Source organism: Xiphophorus hellerii, chromosome 2 (assembly GCF_003331165.1).
Source record: "Xiphophorus hellerii strain 12219 chromosome 2, Xiphophorus_hellerii-4.1, whole genome shotgun sequence".
NCBI lineage: Eukaryota > Metazoa > Chordata > Actinopteri > Cyprinodontiformes > Poeciliidae > Xiphophorus > Xiphophorus hellerii.
The window spans coordinates 28131419-28153670 of NC_045673.1; the positions used below are offsets into that span (position 1 = coordinate 28131419).

Below are 22252 nucleotides of genomic sequence, written 5' to 3' on the forward strand. Positions count from 1 at the left end.
TGCCTTCACATATTTGTAAACATACAGTCTTTGTACATAAGTGCAAAGGAGATTTATATGTTTCTCTGTTTTTATGATCGAATTCCAATGCCACTTACGCCATCTAGTGTTCGCCGGTGGTAATGTGTCTGTGGGAGGAGACTAAAACCTGCGTGTCGGATCCACTAAAAAAATAATGCGTCATGGCCTGGGTTCGGAGTTTAGAGGCTTAGCTGGGTGCTGGTGTGGAGCAGACGCCGCTGGTGACCAATTGACCCCTCAAACCCACAAGGAGACACGAATAAAGCAGAAGACCAGAGCGCGAGGGCCTGCAGCCGGAGGGGTGAGCTTCCAGCACGCGCGCGACGTGGACAGCTTGTTTTTAAATGTAGCTGCACTTTACTGTGAGCTTGTGCTGGGAAACCCCGTTTTTAAGTCCTAGGTTGGCTTATAAATTAGGAAAAACACTTTTTTCAGTTTTCCAGAAAGTAAACGTCAATTCCTTGTTAATTATTGTTTATTTTCATTAACAGTTTAAAACAGGAGTTAAATTAGTTTAAACCAAACGGCATATCAGCACAAAATCATTATAATACCGGTCTAGTATGGGTTGGAAAGTCAATGATTTGGACTTTACCTGCGTTTCTCTGCTTACCAAACTACTGTGTACTAGTCACGTGTGTGTTCTGTCCAACAAGCAGTGACGCCACTGATCCAAGGTTATGCCATAATTATGTAAGAAAACAAAGCAGCAAATGCTACTTTCTAGTCTAATTGTAAAAGAACATAGTTCTACTAGTCTACAGTAGAACTATGTAGACTAGTAGGACATAGACTAGTCCTTCTAGTCTATGTAGACTAGTAGATCTCTAAAACTCTAAAGGAGCTGCAGGATTATGACACCAATGGCTAAAGTTTCATATGAAAAGCCTAAATGAAATCATATGAAAAGGGTTCTGACAGCGTAGAATAAGTTTTGGTTCACACTGCAAGGCGTGGTTAAAATTAGTGATGCGACTGGATCATTTTTTAAAATCAAGTTAATTGCAGGGTCTGTAATTAGTGAATCACATTTTAATTAGAAACCACATATTGACCAAATAAGCAACGTTTCAATTCAAAACCACTTTTTGCTCCTAAATTATTGAGTAGACAACTGAGCTCAGCAGCAAATATATTTAATGTTTTTAATCTGTTATTCAGGTTCTTCAGTCATCAGATTGATGCTGTTCTGGCCATCCAGCTTTTCAGTGTTTCAAGAATCCTTGATCACTTAAATATAAGCATTGGGGATGTTTGTGCTGCTGCAACATGTTTAGAAATGAGGTACTACTTTAGACTTGAATAGCTTCACTGAGAGGCTAACTCCTTTTAGCACAACTCGATTAAAAAAAAAAGTCTTCTCCAGTGTCCCATCAGATCAATTTTTTGAAGCAAAAATTAAACTCCAGTGGGTCAAGAAAAGCTGCCCGCAAGGACAGTTTCACTTGTGTGGTAGATTTATGGGCATACCAGAAACATGTGAATACAAAGGCTCCAGCTTGGGATTTTGTAGATAAGAAGAAAAAAGAGTGTTTAAAATGAATCAAAATGAGTGCTTTAAAGTTATGGCTCTAGATCAAATCAAAATGAATCCAGTGTATATGTAGTGTCAGAGCTTCTGTTTTCAATCCTTTTGTTAGCAGTTCAAGATGGATGAGAAACATTGTTGTGTGACGCTGTCAGTCCAGCCCTCCAGAGGACTTGTGGATGAGAAATTTGTTATACTGGTCCAGAACAGCTTTCCCAGTTCCCTGTTGACCATCTACGCCCACCATCAGTGTGAAGACGGCTACAGCTGGCATGCATTCGCCCACTACACTTCTGATGCCACTGGTGCTGTGAACGGTGTGGGATCGTACTCCAGATGTCAGACACACAGCCATGTAACAAGAAATGCAGACAGTTTTTCACGTTTTTTTGCCTTCCACTTCACAGTTTCGGAAGATTGCAGTACAGGTGGGACTTACTCGGGTGTTGAAGCTATGGGTTTACTATGGAGCCTCAAGCCAGTTCCAGGCAGCAAACCAGGACTCAGGTTGGTGGGTCATGCAACTGCTGTCTGTCCACACAGATATCACTACCAGTATCTTAGCTGACTCTCCCCTTACCAACAGGATGAGGAAGAAGAATGTCCAGGCCCCCATGGTGGTCACCATATCTGTCTACAGTGGTCACCTGACAGAGGGCTTTGGGGATCAGGTCCCGCTGGCCGGTGTAGAAGTGGAGCGGTGGTACATGGCTCCTGGTGTCCAGAGGATCCCAGTCACAGAGGATGGACTCACTGCAACCCTCTTCCTGCCTTCAGGTAGGGCTAGAACCAGTCTAGATGGGCTAGAATCAGTCTAGATGGACTAGAACCAGTCTAGATGGGCTAGAACCAGTCTAGATGGACTAGAACCAGTCTAGATGGACTAGAAGCAGTCTAGATGGACTAGAAGCAGTCTAGATGGGCTAGAACCAGTCTAGATGGACTAGAACCAGTCTAGATGGGCTAGAATCAGTCTAGATGGACTAGAACCAGTCTAGATGGACTAGAAGCAGGATAGTTGGCAACAAAAGTATTCACACCTCTTGAAGTTTTTCCTGTCATTAATGCAGATGCAAACTTTGATGTATTGAGATGAAAGTGAAAATTGGAAATTAGCTTGTAATGAAATGGTGGATGAAAAAGGAAAAATAGACTTTAGAAATGTTTGTGTGTGTGTGCCCGGTTTATTCAATAATGCTAAATTAATTCCAGTGCTGTCAGGTGGCTGCAGAAGTCATTTAATCACCAAGCAGAGGCCACCTGTGTGTCATCTAACCGTAGTAGAAATGCAGATGTTTTGTTCTTGGCTCTCTGCTTAACCACGGTGGGAACCATTATCCACACACGGAGCAAACATTTAAATCCCTTTAGTTTGGTGTGATGGAAGAGTTAATAATTCGAGCCTTTTACAAACAATTAACCAGAACAAACCTTGAGGTTGACAGAAAAGGAACAATGTTGCCAGATAGTACAGAGGATAAAAATGGCCCACTTGTCAAAGTGTTGCTATAAACCTTGTAACAGATGGCAGTAAAGTTTTTTTTCTGCACAAAATCCCTGCTGTACCTGACCCTCACACACATTACCACAGAAATATAAACACTGACAGAATCGAAGTTGGATTTTTTAATATTTTTGTACATATAGACAACAACCTCACCTAAATAAAATCTATCTCCAAAAAACTAAATGGCAAACTTCTGTCTCTATTACTGGGTGTCTAATATGAGAAATCTTATACATTGGACCTTCTATGACCACTTTGACCATCCCAGCTGAGTTACGCTGGACTTTTGTCCACACAATAAATAATCTTTCTATTATGGCCTTTGTGGGCTTTGCTTTGCCTGTACATTCTGTTGGATCATTTAAACACAGTGTCTTTAAGCATTCAGTAAAAATATCAGCTGTCCTATTTTTAATGACTCGTGGATCATAGCTTTGAAACTAGTTTACTCATCCTCACTTTGTTCTTAGCATTAGTTAATCCAGCTTAAGGTTCATTGAATTCAGATCTTCAAGGCTAAGTTGTCTTCCATCTACCCGACTGTTAGTCCTACTAACTTTAATAGGGTAGATGCATAAACCTACTATCAGATGTAACCTTACAGAGGCCTCGCTTTATGGTTTTTTTATGTTCTCTTTTCACTAACAACTGGAAGAAAATTTCTGACATGCTATCTTATGTATGTATTCAATGTCAAACTAGAACCAAACCCATTAGCAACCCTTTTTGGGGTTCTAGAATATGGATCTATTTCAGTCAGTTAAGGTTTCTATAGGTTTTGAATTGCTTTTGGCTAGTCATGCAATCCTACTCAAATGGAAGGATTCCTCTCTTCCATCTCAGTTACAGTGGTTGCAAGATATTATAAATTGTCTTAAACTTGAAAAACTCAGATATTCACTTAAACCTTCTGTTGATACATTTTAAAAGCATTTCCAGCTCTTGTACAGTTGAAACTTGCAGCAGTGGAAGTGCAGTGCTACACAAGGAAGGTCTCTTGTTGGACAGAACTGACATGATGTGGGGTGCAGAGTTATTTTCTTGCTTTATATTTGTATCTCTTCACTTTGTTTGTAGGACTAAAACCGTTAAACAGTTTTTTCCCCCTTTTTTAAAATTCTGTCAATGTGCACAAAATATGTGAAAATTCAATAAAAATGTTTTTGATAAAAAAAAAAAAAAGAAATGTAAGAACTGTTTTTGTTGATCTGACTTATTTAAAGGACCTGGACCTTTTCCTGGTCTCCTGGACCTGTGGGGCGGTGGAGGTCAGTTGGTGGAATATCGTGCAGCTTTGCTGGCCTCGCATGGCATTGCCTCAATGGCAATTGACTACCTGACATGTAAATACACCATGGAAACAGGAAAGATTGTGGAGCAGGACTACTTTGAGGTAAATGTAAAGGAATTGTGTGGATATAAAACCAATGGCAACATGAGCATCATAAGGACACTCATCCGTGAAGCTGGTATTCAACTGTAGTGCTTTGTAGAGTACATCACAAGAAAATAGGAGTTTTTCAGGGTTTCCCCTACTGTTATATAAGCCTGGCAGCCTTCTATTATAAGCTTGTATTATAAGCCTGGGGGGCCTTATAATACGCTACATGGATCTGGGAGCACTTACCAATCACACTGCTGACACCACTGCGTGTTGGCCACCTAGCTCGCTATCGCAGTTTTATCTGTGAAGTTTACTGCTGCACGGATTGCGCGCCCCACCTTTCACTCAAACTGGACACAGACTCTCCTGTAACAGCTTTTATATCAACACCCTGTGAGGACTCATGTTTCTCTGGAGAATTCTTAATCAAAGTATGATTGATTAAAAAGTTTGTTTAAAAGCCACACCGTTTGCTCTGCCTGGCTCAATGTAAAGCACATTTATAGCCTATAGACACGCTTTCAGAGGTGCGCTTTGAGCTTGCAGTGAGGATGATATCTATATGAACAAAGAATTGTGTGTGGCGTGTGCGTTTACGTCTCGCATGATGTGGATACAGCATCATATCGTAGCTGTGGTAACAAAACAATCTAACTGAATATTGTCCTCTGAACTTTTGCAAAGTAAACTTGCTAGCTCCTTTAAAATGTTAAATTTAAATGTTAAACATAAAACCTTTTCATTTATTTATGCTGAAACCATTCGATCAAATTTAACAGCATTACATTTTGATATCTGTTGTGTTACAATGTTAGCATTTATGGTCTTCAGATGCTTAGTTCATTTATGCCTTGAGCCGGTTGCAAGTGTGATCAACTTTACATCATGTGGCGTACTTAGGCACGACGCCCGGTGACGTTCCAGGTAAACGGCGCCAACAATTTTTTTCAAAAATAATGCAACATAAAAGCAATACTGCAATCAGATGACAGACTCACCAGGCAATCAAGTCCATAGATTCAATGATTTGGATCAATTTGTGTGAAAGACGCCAACAGCATGCCACAACCACAGTTCAAACTGAGTCTATAAATAAGTTAGAGTTTGGAGCAACACAGGAAGTGGGCCCGCAAAAATAAAAGTCCCTGACTAATTGCGGGTTACAACCGTCAAATGAAAGTGGCGGCTACAAGGAGCCAGTGGGGCTCACACAACCATCATGCGGCTTTCATTGCCATTACAAGAAACAAAGAACTCAAAAGAGAGAGCTTAGCTGAAAAATTACAAATACCACCCAAACTGGCTTCTCTCAATACCCCATCAATATTGTGTGACAAAGCAAAAAAGTTCTCATTTGATGGAGCAAGGTGTACAGATTGGGATTACCCCTAGCTAAAGTTATTCTGATAGGTTTTTACAGTTCCTGATGACATGATGGGGTTTAAAGAACATGATGTTTATGGAATCGCAGGATTGTGATCAATTTGTAACTGCTGATTGCTAAACAAAGTTATGATACCAAAACTTTGTTTAGTCTATAAACAAAGTCTAGATAGTCTATAAACTTAGTCTATAAAATCACTTACGCCATTCCCACCAGTAACTTAGTGTGCTTAAGTTCACCAATTGGACCACTAACATAGGCTTGGGCAGTTATTGCATCATTTATCGTGATAAATTCCAACTAAGGATGCTTAAAACCCTGTAAAAAATATCCATATTGTAGGGATCATTATTTTTACCTTTTTTTTTTCAATAAACAAAAAAATTACCATAAAGTTCAAAATATGATTAAGTGCAGGTACTGTGTGTGCGTTTTAGTGAAACATATCCCACTTCTTCTTTGTCGTAAAGACTATTACAAATAGAAATATTATTTTCAAGAGCAGTTTTTGTGTTTGTGTGGCTAAGGTTGCTGTTATGCTGTCATAGCCATACAGCTACCTAAAGAGTAATACATAAGTCCTATCACTTTTATTGTTGTCACAATAGTACTGCAAAACATTTTGATAAAACCTTTTGTCCATATCGCCACCCCACTAAAGCCATTTAAGATAAGTGTCTACACACTGGAAGGGTCGATAACCTCTGGCAATAGTTCATGGTCACAAGGTAATTGCAACACTTCTGGTATTCATTAAGCTGTGACTCAAAGGTCACTCTGTTTATAGCAGTTTGTAATACAATGGTGGAGCAGCTGCAGCTTGTAAACCCTCTCAACCTTAAACATCTAAATTATGTTTTAAAACTGGCAACCAGACAATAGAATGCAAGTGTTAAACACATTTTGAAGAGAAAAACATGAAGTTCTGCTTTCAAACTGAATATGTAAGCACAAGAATTAAAGGTTTTGAGAACAAAAGACATGAAATCCTGCTTTCAGACTGAAAGTGTGTACTCTTGAATTATGGCAGAAAAATTCCCCCATAGATTTTTGCTTTAAAAAGGCGCCGTGTGCTTCAAAAATCCATAATAAAGGTTCTGGTCAAAACATTTTTAATATCATAAAAAAGTTCATTTTAAATTAGTAATTCCATTCAAAAGGTAAAATTTGTATATTAAATTCCTTCATTACATACAGACTGATATGTTTCAAGTATTTATTTCATCATTTATTAATGAATTAAACTAATTCAATATCTCAGAAAATTAGAATATTGTGAAAAGGTTCAGTATTGAAGAGCCCTGGTGCCACACACTAATCAGCTAATTAACTCAAAACCAGATGATGATGGCGTAGGTGCTTTGAAGAAGTAACTTTAATTGAATTAGTGATTACTCCTTGAAAAAGTAACTTAGTTTGATTTCTGATTACTTGATTTGGAAAGTAACTAAGTTAGATTACAAATTACTATTTCGGTTGCTTTCAGCAGCTGCTAACAACAACCCTCTGCCACCTGTGAAAATTAGAGTGAGCTTTGCCAGTACTTACTTAATTGCAAGTTATTTTATAATGGTTACATCAACAATGAATCTCCACCTATAAGGTGGCGATTCACTGGTTCTCCCAGGACGCCAAACAGGTTAAGACTGCCTCTGTTACCAGGCGGTTCGCACCGCTGCTGACGGAACCTGGGCTGCAGGTGAGAGGCTGTGAATAGAAGTTACTGCAGAACCTCAACTGCTATAGGAAGACTCGGCCCATAGCTCACAAAATATCACATAAACATTACCAAAACTACTGTACCAATAAATTGAGCCGCAGCGTAAAGCCAAACACGCCACGATTAGGTAAATCAAAATGTCAAATCAAATGTATTCAGGAACAGCAGTGTGGGTTTCGTCCTGGTCGTGGAACACTGGACCAGCTCTACACCCTCAGCAGGGTCCTGGAGTTCAAACAACAGGTCTAAATGTGTGGACCGGTTGGGCGGTCTACATGTGTTTTGTGAACTTGGAGAAGGCGTTCGACCGTGTCCCTCGGGGAACCCTGTGGGGGGTTCTCAGAGTATGGGGGAGTATGGAGTACCGGGCCCTTTGATACGGGCTGTCAGGTCCCTGTATGACCGGTGTAAGAGTCTGGTCCGCATTGTAAGTCGGGCTCGTTTCCTGAGAGTTGGACTCCACCAGGGCTGCCCTTTGTCACCGATTCTGTTCATTACGTTCATGGACAGAATTTGTAGACGCACCAAGGTGTGGAGGGGATCCGTTTTGGTGGCCTTTGGATCGTATTTCTGCTTTTTGTGGATGATGTGGTCCTACTAGCTTCATCAGGTCGTGATCTCCAGCTCTCGCTGGAGCAGTTCGCAGCCGAGTGTGAAGCGGCCGTGGTCTTGAGCTGGAAAAGGGTAGAGTTCCTTCTTCAGGTCGGGGGGGGGGGATGTCATGGTGACACAATAATCAAACTACCAAGATGATTAGTTACACTTTTACAAAGTAAACTTCCTAATTAAATGCTAAATGTAAAAATATTTTTTTTTATTTTATCTCTGCTGAACCCATTAAATAAAATTTAATGCAATTTATTCAGAATTGCTATTCTGACTAAATTAATGCTAAAGTTTTAGATCTATTGTCTGTTACAATTCAAACATTGCACACTGAGCTGTAACATGCTTTTCTCCTGCAGATGGCTTACAAATTCCTCCAGAAGCACCCGAAGGTCCTCGGCAGTAGAATCGCCATGTTGGGTCTCTCCCTGGGCACCAGTGTCATCCTGAAAATGGCTGTGCATTCTCAAATTATGAAGGTTTGATTTAGGCCCTGTACTCATGGAGACAAGTACATTACATGTTTGTAAATTATCCTGTTCACATGACAGGATGCAGTGCCACAGAAAATGCTGCAGTAGGCATTCCGGGCTATTCGGTGGTACTGCCACAGAAATGCACAAAAAACACCAAATGTTGAGATGTTTATTTGTGAGAGTGAGGCACTGCGTGATGATCTATACTACACGTGATCATGCAAGCGCATGGCCGCATAAAATGAGGTCATGCGGTCATGAAAACATAACATGTTTTAAATGTGTCCACTCTGGAACACGGTTTTAAAAATAATCATTTCTGGACTCCCAAGATTGTTCAGACTACAAATCCAGATCAGATTCTTGGTTCTTTAGCTCGCTCTTATCAGACCTCTGCTAGGAATCTTGGTTTCACTTTTGACAGCTCTCTAAAGCTACATAAACAAGTTAGTTCTGTCGTTAAATCAAGTTTTTACCACCTTCGGCTTTTAGCAAAAGTCAAATCTTATTTCGGTTTTAAGGACTTTGAAAGACTTATCCATGCCTTCATAACAACTCGACTGGATTACTGCAACTCTTTATATAGAGGGATGGAAAAATCACAGATTCAGCGACTTCAAATGATCCATAACGCAGCAGCACGGCTTCTCACAGGAACCAGGAAGCATGACCACATAAGGCCAACTCTGGCATCTTTACACTGGCTGCCTGTTTTTTATCGAATAGATTTTAAGATTCTTTTGTTAACTTTTAAAGTTTTAAATGGGTTAGCCCCCCCTTATCTTCGGGACCTTTTAAATTTCCAGTCTGTGTCCAGAACGCTACGATCAAATAATCAGTTATTACTTACAGTTCCTCGAACTCGACTTAAGAGGAAAGGAGATTGAGCTTTTTCTGTTGTTGCCCCTGTTTTATGGAATAACTTACCTTTCCAGATTAGATCTGCCCACAGCCTGGACCATTTTAAATCGCTTCTTAAAACTCATTTTTACTCTTTGGCATTTAAATGATGTGTGTTCTGTTTTGTCATTGTGTTGTTGTTTTTGTGTTATTGTTTTGTGCAGCACTTTGGTGCAGTCTTGTCTGCTGTAAGGTGCTATATAAATAAATTTGACATTGACATTGACATTGACAAGATGGGAAATCCGTGTGAACACAACCTAAAGGACAAAAAACTATTGCAGATACACCTAAAATTGTCTTTGTGTCGATGAGGTCTTTAATGATTTGATTGAATTTTGTACATCAGAGAAGAAAACTTCTCTGAAATCAAAACCAGTTCAGATTCTTTCATATACAATTGTTCAGTTCAGTTACCTCCACAAAAGTCTGTTTCCAACTCAATCCACAACAGCAAAGTTCAGGTAGTTACGGAGTTTCTGTTTGCATGATTAAAAGAGACATTTTAAATATACGTGTGTTTGTTTTTGTTCTGTCAGCCAGTGGACAGCACTGGGAACAACAGTAGAGACTCTGGTTTCTGTCTGTTTCTCATCTGATCAACATCTGTTTGTCTAAAAATGTGTTTATGTTCTCCAGCTCAGCTGTGCCGCGTGTGTTAGTGGGAGTCATGTGCAGCCAGTGGATGGATTCTTGAAGGAGGTGCTGGATTACTTCGGCAAGTAAGTTCATGAGTTCCCAGTCAGTGGCTGAAATTCTGCATAAAGGCTTCAAATGGATTAACTGAGAAGAGAACAAATTAATCAGAAATATTTGTTTTCATCATAATTATCACAACACGTCATTTAAATGACCACCTTCTTTGTTCAATATAGAAACAGTGGGAATGCTCGCTTTACCGAAGATAATGAGGTGATCTGGCGAGATCTCCTGCTGCCCATCCCCACTGACCTCTCCCTCAAAGTGGATGTGAGTAACTTTCCCACATTCAGCTTTAAGTGTACTAATTGTTTTAGTTCTAATTGACAAATCTCTTTTTATAAGAATTTAACTAGGGATGCAACAATCCACTTTTTTCACTTCCATTTCATTAAATAACATGTGGCTAACTCCTGCAGGGCTTCTTTCAAAAAACAAGAAATGAAGTTAAAAACTCAGTTTGTCTTTGACCAGGTGGGAAAACTCCAGTGTCCACTGATGCTGATTGTTGGTGAGGATGATCAGAACTGGTGCGCCTATGAGTCTGCAATGGATGTGAGTTTCCAAATATTAAAAAGTTCTTGACTGAATACAGTAAAGCACATGTGTCAAACTCAAGAACCTGGAGCCAAATCTGGCCCTCCATAATTTTTGTATGTAGCCTGTGGGAGAACACATAAACAGAGCCTTCAAGATAACAGTTATGTGCTTAAACAGGATTTTATCAATCAAATCAAAGCAGTTTTGTCTGTATACTGCCAAGGTATGTCAATGTGAAAAGATGTTCAATATTACTTAATTTTAAATAATCAAATGCAGAGACAGGTATTTATGCATATTTTAACAGTTTGTTAAAGTGTCATTTATGGCATTCTGAAAACATAACCCCTGTCAAGAGCCAAGACAGCTAACTGTGGGGATGAGTGGAGGTAGAGAGATGAGCAACAAACCACAATCAAACACAAAGATTGATCCATATTGTAGCCGTGGTAATACAACAATCAAACTATCAAGATGATTCTTTGCACTTTTACAAAGTAAATGTCCTAATTAAATCCTAAATGTACAATTTATTTTTTTTTAAATGTGCTAACAGAAAAGATATGTAGACTTAACCTCTCGGAGCCTTTTTTAATCTTTAAAGCAGTGTGCAGCCAAGTTGCTGTGGAACTTAAACAAACAGACATTATTAGTGTTTATTTAGTAAAATAGCAGCAGATTTGCTTATTTCATAACTGCTTAAAAAGGCTCAGATCAGCACAGACCTCCAGCTCTGTCAGCAGCAGAAACCCCTCAACAGCAACTTTATACCTACCAGGGAAAACATAGACTACATTTGCTTTGCATTGCCCTCACATGATAACAGTGATATAGTATGATCAGATTAACTATTAGATTCTTAATTAATATGGGTTGTTGCTATGTTGTTGCACATTGCTTTAAGATATTGTTCAATCTGCCTCTTTTTAACTTTGAGCCCCCGGCCCTCCAAAGGTCTCTGCACGGCCCTTGATGTTCTATGACTTTGTATTTTTGTGGTTTTATGACGTGAAGCACCTTGAACTGCTTTGTTGCTGTAATATGCTATACAAATAAATTAGATTTGATTTTTAAGATTAAATGTGATGTGTTTTGCTGCGACATCAAGTGTCACTAATTGGAACTAACATGTAAATAAATTAAGAAAGTATAAAACATAAAATTGCCTGACATGTAGCCTTTTGGATGGTTTGTTCTGTTTTTCAGATGAAGGGGATGATGGAACGAGCAGGGAACAACCATCTACTGACTCTCTTGTCGTACCCAAACGCAGGTCACTTGATCGAACCACCATACATGACTCATGCCAGAGTGAGTCACTTCAGAGATGTGCAGTCACAACAGAAAAGTAGGTTTGACTTCTCATTCCAAACTCACTCTGCTTCTCTGTCTCTGTGCTTTCGCTGCCATTGAACTGATGGCTGCCTTTGCTGTTTGCAGTGATGGTTCTGTGGGGAGGACAGACCCTGGAACATTCTCGGGCTCAGGAGGACGCCTGGAGGAAACTGTTGGTCTTTCTGAGGAAGAATCTGTACAGCGGAGCGAAGAGTGGATCTTTGTCGCTTTCCAACCTTTAACTAATGACCAGCGGTTGTTGAATTGAACAGCTGAACCACATAACTTCTTCTCTGGCAGACAAGGAGATTGCTTTAGGAGCTAAATGGAGGCTCAAGTGAAAAAGCTTTTGATTGTTGATTATGAATGTACTGTTTTATACAACTTGGACCCATTGGTCAACAAAAATTAGTTACATAAAACATACTGTAAAATAAGGGTTTTAATAAAAATAAAGAACAAATCAAGCTCCAGCAGGGCGAGCTCAAATCGTGGCAGTGACAGCTGCCGCAACCTGCCACAGCTTCTGTGTGGCATACTGAATGGCCTTATTTTGAACCAAAAAAAAAAGCTAAAACGTCAACACATCCATCCATCACTGATTCAGCGACATATACCGCAGCTTCTGTGTCAGATTGAATATGAATGATTTTATTTAGGAAAAAAAAAACGAACGGTGGATCTGGCACATCCTGCTACGGGGCTGATATGGGGGAAAAAATTCCTTTGCATTCCCTCGCAATAGGCATTTTCCTTATTCATTTATTTTCCCATTTTCCTTATTCATTTCTGCTTCAATATGATAATGACTCTGAGGAGGGGCAGTGTCTTCATGCTATAACTTCTCCCAATTGGTTGGTTAGCATCACATCGCCCCGGTGAAAAATAAATATACTAAGTATGTTAAATTTTAGCATACTTTAAGTCAGACTTATTATGACTATACTTCCAAGTTAGCTTAGGATTAGTTAACTTAAAGTTTGTTATTTTGGAACAACTAATTTTGTACTTAGTGTATTTTAATGGTAATTAAATTGTAGAGAAGCACAATTTAAAGTGTACTAAGTGTACTTTCATGTACTTTTTTGGAACAACTAAAGTTATACTTAAGTACTTTATATACTTTAAGTATATTGCTTTTTACCAAAGCTTTTTATGCTTTTTATGTAAACATGCTTGATTAGTCTATTTTGAGTGTAATATTTTTGTGATTAAATTACATTTGAAATGGTATGAAAAAATATTCTTGCCCATAATTTGATAGAGGACAGAGATCCGCCTCCTCCTCCTCTCCATGGACCCGGAGTCTGAACAACATGGAGGCTCTGAGAGTCATTAGACTGAGGGCAGCCAGACTAGTTTATTTTTTACTAAATTGTTATATTTAGCTAAATATTATTGCTGAGGGGCACAAACAGGCCTTCTGCCATGCAGATTAAAAATAAAAATTAAAAAACATTTTTTGAAAAAAAACTCAAAAAGGGCACTAGGGGCATCAAGGATAAAAAGGGCAGGGGCTCAAGCCCCTTCGCCCCCCCCCTCCTCTGCACGTGCCTGCTCAGATGGCTGTAAGTTCTAAAAAATAAATAAAAAGAGATTAAAACAAAAATCTAAGAAAGTGAATGTGCTAAAGCTAATCTCGAAACTGCTGTATGACGTGTATTTATAGATTTCCTCTGATTTTCATTGACGTCCACACTCCAGTCCGGTAGGTGGCGGTAATTACCCAAAAAAAAACCAAAAGAAGAAGCATCACTACGTAAAACCCGTTATGGCCGCCTGCGAGCGAACAGCAGACTCTGGTATGTTAAAGTTTGACGCCTGTCTGTAGACTGAAAGAGTTGATGTGTTTTAAATGCGCACAGCAGGAACTGCACTCACTTCAGTTCCTCGTCACTGTGTACAACATTAGCTGTTGATTCAAAGCTTTTGACATGCTACTTATTGTCTCTGTACATTTAAAAAGGCAGCCAAAAAAAAAAAAAGCAGGTGAAATAAAGGGGTTTGAATCTTTCGGAGCCCGCAGCTTTATTGTGCATCAAAAATGATCTTAAGTTCAGTTTAGGTGGAACGAATTCACATTTAACTCAGTTTTAAGAGAAGCCCACAGATCAAATTCATACCCGCACACAAACTCTCTCTTGGACTTGATAAAATACAACAACACAACGGACCAACACCAGCATACATGTTTTAACTGGAACAAAGCTTTCCATTATTATTATTATTATTATTATTATTATTATTATTATTATTATTATTATTATTATTATTATTCACACAGGGTCAGTGAACTCACTGAATCAACTCGTATGAAGTGTTTGTTTTGTTTTCGCATTTTTAAAGGGCTGGCCTTAAAGGTTTTATTAACCAATATATTAATTTATCTATCTACTAATAGATAATTAGAGACGATCTAGGTTAGAATGACGCCTTTACTTCCTCCTAACTATCATGTTCATAGATTTTATTTTCATCTGTCAGATTCATTCCTTAGATCTCTGCTGTTTGCTGTAATACCAAACGGAGCTTCATATGATCATATTTAAAGAGTTCAGTTTGTTTGTCATTCTAAACACCTGCTCTTCTTTATGCCCTTTAGTCAGCCCTCCCTTAGATTGGCGCTAATCTTTGTTTTGAACGGCACTTGACTTAATGTAATGTTTTGATTGTTGAGTCTATGTTGCGTGACTCTGTGTTTCTGTGTTTGTCATGATGAAAAGCACTTTGAAATGCCTTGCTGCTGAAATGTGCTATACAAATGAAATTTGATTTGAAATCCTTTTGATTTGCCGTTCTTCAGGCAGGGACAGCATATTGGAGCCTTTGAGTTTTCCAGAGCTTGGAGCTGGAAGTCCCAGCACTCCCAGTGTGGTGCAGTATCCCAGTGATGAACTGTTGGTCTGTCTGTTTTGTTCGGAGTCTGTCCCGCTGCTGCAGAAAGACACTCTGCTCAGACACCTGCTGCTGGAACACAAGCTTGTCATTGCTGATATCAAGCTCATAGCCAACCTCCCGAGGTAGGGCTCTTTGACTTTGTGTGGAGTAACAGAGAAATGCATGTTTGACCACACTGAGCTGAGTTTACTTGGTCAGGTACCTGGTTTACTGGAAGGGCAGGTTCCTTGAACAACCAGTCCCAGATTTCTGCAGTGTCATAAAGACTAATTCCACTGGCCCAGTTGGTGAGTCCATTGGAGCAGAACAATCCATGACCTCCTCAAGAGAGACATTGTGACAATGTAATTAATATTTAGTGTCAAACATGGAGAAGCAGCATTCAGCTTCTGGAGGTTTGTTCAAATTTGGCACAAACCTCCAGAAAACTTTTCACAACCGTTGACTGTATGATGTGTTTATGATGTTTTAATGGTTTTACAGTGTAATGCACTTTGAACTGCCTTGTTGCTGAAAAGTGCCGATTCTCTGCCAATCAATCAAATACACTTGATTGACAGAGAATGCCAGAATTCACTTTCACATTTGGGCTTTAATCAGTGTAAAAAAGGGAAGTTTGTGAACGTGACTAAAGTGCTTATGACAAGTAATTTACCTTGCAGAGAAACAGGAGGATTACTTCCTGCTGTGTGACGTCCTCCCAGAGGACCGAATCCTCAGAGAGAGGCTCCAGCAAAAACGACTGGTGAGGATCAGCAACCCAACACTTTCTGAAAATATTTTCTTTGGAAATATGGTGTCATCAGTTTTGATGGTTCATTGTAAAAAAAAAACAAACAAAAAAAACTACAATGAATTATTGTTTTTGTATGTTGCAGAAAATATTTCAGGCGAGGGCAGGGACAGAAATTTATTGCAGGATTGCAGCTATTGTAGATCATATTATTGATCCCCACAAATTTAGTCTTTGTAATGCAATTTCCTGCATTTACATTCCTGGGTCAAAATTCCTTAAGCGCTTTAAAACAGTGACTGCTGAAACAAAGTACGGCACACAGCTACAAGCTGTAGAAATGATATACCGTATATGTACATACTTGCTGCTGCTAATAGTTGATGAGCCAGAGCACATCAGAGTTCTGTCAGTTTATAAAATTCTCCCTCAGATTTGCTTTCTTAAAAATAATATACACAGTTTACTTTAGGAGGAGGTCCTAGAGCAACAGCAGAAGGAGCGTGACGACTGCTACTTCCATCGTCTATGTTTATTCTGCAGTGAGGAGTTCACTGGAAACAGGTGAGAACACACAAGGGTCACCACTAAGAGAGTGTATAAGGGCACATGTGATTGGGCGATAGTGGCGACTCCTTAAGTCCTGCAAACAAATAGCAGGAGTTCATCCTGCAATCGGTGGGTCGTCTGTTCGACCTCTGCTCCAACCGTCTGTCGTTGTGGTCAAAGCACTTCACCCGCCTCGCCTGCTGACGGTGGCCAGAAGGGACGACGGCTTGCTTCTGTCAGTCTGCCCCGGTGGCGACCGTCCAGTCATAAACTTGTGAATATGTGCATGAATGGGAATGACTGCAAGTGTCTTTGAGGATCCTGAAAAGCACTATGCAAGTCTGATGTCATTTGATTTCATTTAAGGAAATGATTCATTTGGACAAGTTTGAACAGCTCTGCTCACCTGGAGTAAACAGATATTTAGTTATTGTCATAGTATATTATTGATCCTTTCCATATTCTGTGTTCAGGGCATGTCTGCTGAACCACATGGCCAGAGAACACTCATTCAGCATTGGGCTACCAGACAACATTGTGTACTGCAACGAGTTCTTGGACATGCTACAATATAAACTGGACAAGTAAGAAATGACTCTGAAAAAAACTGTTAAATATATTTTTCAATCATCCACCGATAAGCAGTGTCAAATAGTAACAATGTAGAGAATAACTATGAAAATATGGTGTTTTATCTTTAATCGGCTGCTGGGGGGGGGGGGGAGCCACTAGGACACCGTCTGAAGCCTGAATTCCTCACTGAGCACAACTAGAATCCAATATGTAGGTATAAAACATGGTAGAGGTTGATGTAAAGAAATAGTTTAATTTTTTTTCACATTTCTGTCAGGACATCACTAATGAGAACAGTTACACTGTAACACGCACACACACACAAACACACACACGCACGCACACACACACACACGCCGTCGTGTCTCACTATACTATGTGAATTTGCATTGTGGACTTGCACCTTTTCTCTATGTCTAATCACCTCCAGTACATGTCTAACATAAACTCAGTTCACACCTCAATATCTTTAATAATAATAATTAATAATAATAATAGTCTTACTCTGTTGTAGGAGTCGTCTGATTTAGCTTTTTTAATCACATTTAAATGATTCTAATCATAAAGCAAATTTTAATATCAGACATTCTGAGTAAATCCAAAACTGCAGTTTTCAATTAGTGATTTAACTTATTAATTTTATATGTCCTTTAAAATCTGCTTGTGTTTGTGATAAGTGTCAACGAACCTCGGCTCACTTCTCTTTGCAGAGTAGTTTAAATTCAGCCACATTGGAGACGGTTTGAGTCTAATGTGAAGCACAGCATCTCCATTAGTGGTTGATAGCGTCTTCATCAGTGTGACATGATGATCTGAAAAAACGTGTGCCAGAAAAAACCCATTACATTACAAATCTGTAAGAGGACATTGCATGTTGACAGCTCTGCACATTCAACTGTTAGCAAATCCTCATGTGTTTCCAACTAGCCCCTGGAACACGGTTAAACTAGGAGGATCATCAGTTTCAGGTCAGACTTCATCAAAAGACCATTGTTATGGCTTAAATATGAAACTCTTGAAGTTGTCAAAGGGTGACGTACGGCACTCTCACAACTTCATTTAAGATTAACGTTTTGAAATTGTCAGATTTAAACAGATCCGTAAATGACTAAAGTTCTGCAGTGGCCAAATTGCGTTTCCTGACTGCTTGACTGAGTTCTTTAAGTTGAAGCCAGTCAGACAGACGTGGTTGCTCAGTGCTCAGTGTGAAGTCCTAGCTGTGCTCCTTAAACATTATAACAATGACTAAAATCATTCATCATGTTGGTTGGATTGTTTTGCAGATACAGCCATACTGTGGTTGATTTTAAACAGTGATGTTTATCTTTCGGTTGGATTAGAGTTAGTGGTGTTGCACCTGAGAGAAGTTCACAGTATCACTGCATGCTATAAGTGATTGCTCTCATCTTTGTTGCCATTCGAATGATTTCAGCATACTGTAGTGACTGGTTTTAAAACGGTTTCCGTTTAGTTGATTTTCTCTGTTGCCTAAAGAAGCTGTATTTTCTCTCCCCCATAAGCCTGCAGTGTTTGTACTGTGAAAAAATCTTCCGGGACAAATCTACACTGAAGGACCACATGAGGAAGAAAGCTCACCGTCGCATCAATGCCAACAACCATGTTTACGATCGCTTTTATGTGATCAACTATCTGGTAAGTTGGAGAAAAAAAAAAGACTTCTGTTACAATTTTGTTATTTCAGGATTAAAACTCAGAATTCTGAGATTAAAGGCAATTTCTTTTTCTTTTTTTTTTTTTTTTTTTCAATGGCTCTGATCCACTTCCATAATTTCAAGGTTTCATAATTTATTTAGTTTAGATGATGCATGAAGGTTGTAGTAACACTTGGTGTCTGCCCATTAACTTTGGTGCATGCTTTGACAGTCAAAAACTGTTTGCCTCTGTCGTCTCAGCAGCATTGCACCACTGTTTAAAGTCAGAACTCTGAGGAAAAAAAAGTCCGGATTCTGTTTTTGCTCAGTGACAGTAATCCTCTTCTGTATGAAATGAATTTTGTAGGAACACTGAAAATAAATGACACATCATTTTACTGAGCCGTCGACGCTTTCACCTTGGCTGACGAGCTTTGATTGGCCCATTCCTCAGATTAGGAATGTATTCCTGCCCAGCGTTCCACAACAATCACCTTATTACAAGTCACTAAGAGAACCTGAAGCAGTTTAATTTCTCCTCACCTGCCCCAATTATAAATGTAGAAAATTGTAGGTTATTTGAATTTTCAAAAGTGGCAATTCAAAACTTTGAAGGTGTTTTTATTCACATATAGAACAACTTCGAACAATATACAATGAAGGGCAGTCAAAATTCAAAAAACGTCAGAGGCCAAATTCACTTTGCTAGCACTAGCAATTTGTTCAAAGATAAAAGTTTGAGAAGAGTAGGTCAGACTTTTATTTTTCCTTTCGTCCTCTTCCTGTATCTCGCCCTTTGCTCATAACTTGAGGTGCAAATGAAGAAGTCAGTGCATTGGGGGTAGTTCTGCTCATTCCTTCGTTCTCTTGTAAGGAACTGGGGAAAACCTGGGAGGAGGTTCAGAGTGAGGACGACCGGGAGCTGGTAGATGTTGAAGATGAGTAAGTATCTTCATCAAAATCTACATGAAGGAGAATTTCAGGTCGGACGCCCGGGTTTTTCTAACCGCATCCAAACAGCTGGATATCGAAGGTTAAATCAGTTTTGAACATGGAATTGATTGACACATGTGGACAGAATTGTTGGTATCCCTCAGTGTTGTAATGTAATGTTATCAGTAATTTACATACAATGGAGGGTTTTGATATGGGCGATATGGGTAGTTGCCCAGGGTGTCACCAATAAGGTGTGTGACACCCAAAAACTACAAAATAAAATATCTCTTCTGTCAGTTGTCCCCTGAATAAGTTTGCTACTTCCTGTATGCAAGTGAAGTGGAGTTACTGAGACTATATGAACTGCATTTTGCTGCAAAAACAATCCGATAATTGCTTGCATTGCAGAAGGAGGGGTGAGCCCAGGACACCATTCCTGCTAGAACTACAACTGTGTGCATATTTATTTTCCAGGTTTATAAAAGTGGCTTTTCCTCTAGACCGCCTCTAACTGGTTTGGTCCCATCCCACCTCGGCCAGATTCGTTTCTCATGAGCAGATCTGGCTCTGCACCAACATTCAGTTGAAATATCAAAGCCACACTGACTGCTGCTTTGCTCTCGCACACTCAACAGAAACGTATAAAAGTAGACAACTTTGTCCACACGTGTGCACATCCACGTCATACGAGACCATCTCTTTTTTTGGGGGGGGGAAGTGTGTGAATCCGGTTGCTCCCTCTGACTAACATTTACGTCCACAGTGACTGGTCCGACTGGGAAGCCCATCCTGTCTCTGCCGTTTGTCTCTTTTGTGACCATCAATCAGAGACGATGGATCAGATTTATACACACATGAAGGTAAAGTACGCTTCTAAAAAATACAGAGATTTTACAAAAGAAAAGAAGCAGTGTATTCCTTTTGTCGTTAGCAGTTTTTTGAACACAATTGTGATTGCGTCTCTTGTTCTGTTGTCGGGTTATTTTTGTAGGACTCCCATGGTTTTGATCTTCATAACTTAAAGATGGAGCTCAGTAAGTAAAATATGAACATTATCACTAAGCAGCAGCTTTGTTGCCATCACCCTAATTATCAGCTGGATTTACAAACTATCAGATTCAATATACAGTTGGGACCAAATATATTTGGACACTGCCCCAGATTAGCTTTTTTTTTTTTTTTTACATGTCTACTGAGACATATTCAAGTTACGTCTATAGTGGACTTGGACATAAAGTCCAGACTTTCACTTGAGGGTATGAAGTGGATGAAGACTGTTTAATTTCAGTTCCTTAATATGGTCTTGTGTTTTCCAAAAACCAATAATTGTTTATTGTTTGTATGATAACAATATGAATCTCCAACTTAGTTTTAAACGGGAGATTCTTCAAAAAACCGGACAGTTTAGTCAGTTGCTAAATATGACCAGTGTCATTTTCTTCATCCTGTCCTGATGTCTCCTCTGTCAGACCTCAACTTCTACCAGCAGGTGAAGCTGGTCAACTTCATCCGGCGGCAAATCCACCAGAGCCGTTGCTATGGCTGCCAGAAGAAGTTTGAATCCAGAGCAGACATGATGGACCACGTCATCTCCGAAGGGCACGTGATGAAACTGCCGGAGACGTCCACCTGGGACCAACCACAGTAAGTCCTACCAAGAGCTGTCAGCTGCCTGTACTTCGCTTTGGAAACCCATCGCGAGAACATGCATCGGAGTAATGGGATTATCTTTAAGGTAACATATCATTAAAGTTTGGTTTAAACTCAACTAAACTCTCTTCTGAATCTCTGATCTCCAGATATTATTTCCCAACATATGAGAATGATGCCCTCCTGTGTACGCTGTCTGACAGCAACGATGATGAAGACAATGAGCCTTGTCACAATGAGGACATACCTGTAATTGCAGAGGACATATCTGACTTGAGGGTTCTGAAACAGAACAGCGTTCTCAACCAACTCCTGAAGAACAGAGGCTGTTTCAGAAAAGACGATGCATAGACTTTTTTTTTTTGTTTTCTTCTCGATTGTCTATTTTGGATTAAACTAATACTCGAGCCTGGATATATGACAACATAATTATCTTCTATCAATACTGATTTTTCATCAGGAACATGCTGTATGGTTTGTTCAATACCGTTTTGATACCATTAAAATTTGTGCACAAGCACCACATTCTTTGAGTGGAGGAGAAAAATATTGACTGCATAAATGTATCATAAATGTATCAGGGTTACAGTTGTTCATTGCTCCAAATCAAATGTCCACATTTGATTTGAATGTCCACATTTCAAATAATTGAAGCGGAATTCACATAAGGACCAACTGGCTCAAAAATAAGTCACAGCAGGTCTGGCAGAGCATACGGCATCTTACAGTACAAGTACAAACCAAGGTTGCTTCCATTGACCTGGTGGAATCTCTTTTTTTTTTTTTTGCAAGAGTTGAGGTGGGATGGTCACACATTTCCACAAAACACTTCCAGTCTCACAGTCCTCCAGCTCTTACTCTTCAGGAGCACCAAGTACGTCGGGTACTCAAAAGAGTACACCCCAAAAAATCACCTGGACTGAATGAAGTACTAGGGAAAGTGGTGACAGCCTGTGCTTATCAGCCGAGTACAAAGCAGCCGGGATGAGGATCAGTGCCTCCAAATCCGAGGCCATAGTCTTGAGCTGGGGAAGGTAAAAGGCCTTCTCTGGGTCAGGACATCCTTCCTGACCCATGTGGAGGAGTTTAAGTATCTAGAGATCTTGTTCACAAATGAGGAAAAAATGGAACAAGAGATCGACAGGCGGATTGGTGCAGCGT

General features: G+C 39.6%; 2 protein-coding genes across 5 annotated transcripts; both read left to right on the forward strand.

Annotated features, from left to right (window-relative positions):
• The first annotated feature begins 65 nt into the window (after window positions 1-65).
• On the forward strand, window positions 66-12796 carry LOC116711302 (peroxisomal succinyl-coenzyme A thioesterase-like). Of its 3 annotated transcripts, none has more exons than XM_032550679.1 (11): window positions 66-322; window positions 1662-1866; window positions 1957-2056; window positions 2136-2326; window positions 4280-4449; window positions 8510-8629; window positions 10166-10248; window positions 10402-10495; window positions 10700-10780; window positions 11972-12076; window positions 12206-12319. In XM_032550679.1, exons 1-11 carry the CDS (start codon window positions 176-178, stop codon window positions 12206-12208), a joined length of 1299 nt encoding a protein of 432 aa, XP_032406570.1. In that variant the 5' UTR covers window positions 66-175; the 3' UTR covers window positions 12209-12319. The 3 variants fall into 3 exon arrangements, with proteins under 3 accessions (XP_032406570.1, XP_032406569.1, XP_032406568.1); XM_032550678.1 differs by having other exon boundaries at window positions 69-322; window positions 1665-1866; window positions 11972-12113; window positions 12206-12796; XM_032550677.1 differs by having other exon boundaries at window positions 70-322; window positions 11972-12113; window positions 12206-12796.
• Window positions 12797-13602: 806 nt separating this feature from the next.
• On the forward strand, window positions 13603-21616 carry znf277 (zinc finger protein 277). Of its 2 annotated transcripts, XM_032550752.1 has the most exons (12): window positions 13603-13902; window positions 14904-15120; window positions 15197-15285; window positions 15661-15743; window positions 16204-16295; window positions 16754-16864; window positions 18374-18506; window positions 19380-19447; window positions 20205-20301; window positions 20433-20475; window positions 20911-21085; window positions 21241-21616. In XM_032550752.1, the coding sequence occupies exons 1-12, from the start codon at window positions 13872-13874 to the stop codon at window positions 21440-21442; spliced, it is 1341 nt and encodes a 446-aa protein (XP_032406643.1). In that variant the 5' UTR covers window positions 13603-13871; the 3' UTR covers window positions 21443-21616. The 2 variants fall into 2 exon arrangements, with proteins under 2 accessions (XP_032406643.1, XP_032406651.1); XM_032550760.1 differs by lacking the exons at window positions 14904-15120; window positions 15197-15285 and having other exon boundaries at window positions 13608-13902.
• The last annotated feature ends 636 nt before the right edge of the window (window positions 21617-22252 follow it).

Coding starts and splice junctions, on each gene's coding strand:
- LOC116711302 (XM_032550677.1), top strand. CDS start 176: ATGCGTCATGGCCTGGGTTCGGAGTTTAGAGGCTTAGCTGGGTGCTGG. Junction 10,496..10,699: donor ACCTCTCCCTCAAAGTGGAT/GTGAGTAACTTT, acceptor GTCTTTGACCAG/GTGGGAAAACTCCAGTGTCC. Junction 12,114..12,205: donor TGTGCAGTCACAACAGAAAA/GTAGGTTTGACT, acceptor TGCTGTTTGCAG/TGATGGTTCTGTGGGGAGGA.
- znf277 (XM_032550752.1), top strand. CDS start 13,872: ATGGCCGCCTGCGAGCGAACAGCAGACTCTG. Junction 16,296..16,753: donor GAGGAGTTCACTGGAAACAG/GTGAGAACACAC, acceptor TTCTGTGTTCAG/GGCATGTCTGCTGAACCACA. Junction 20,476..20,910: donor TAACTTAAAGATGGAGCTCA/GTAAGTAAAATA, acceptor CTCCTCTGTCAG/ACCTCAACTTCTACCAGCAG.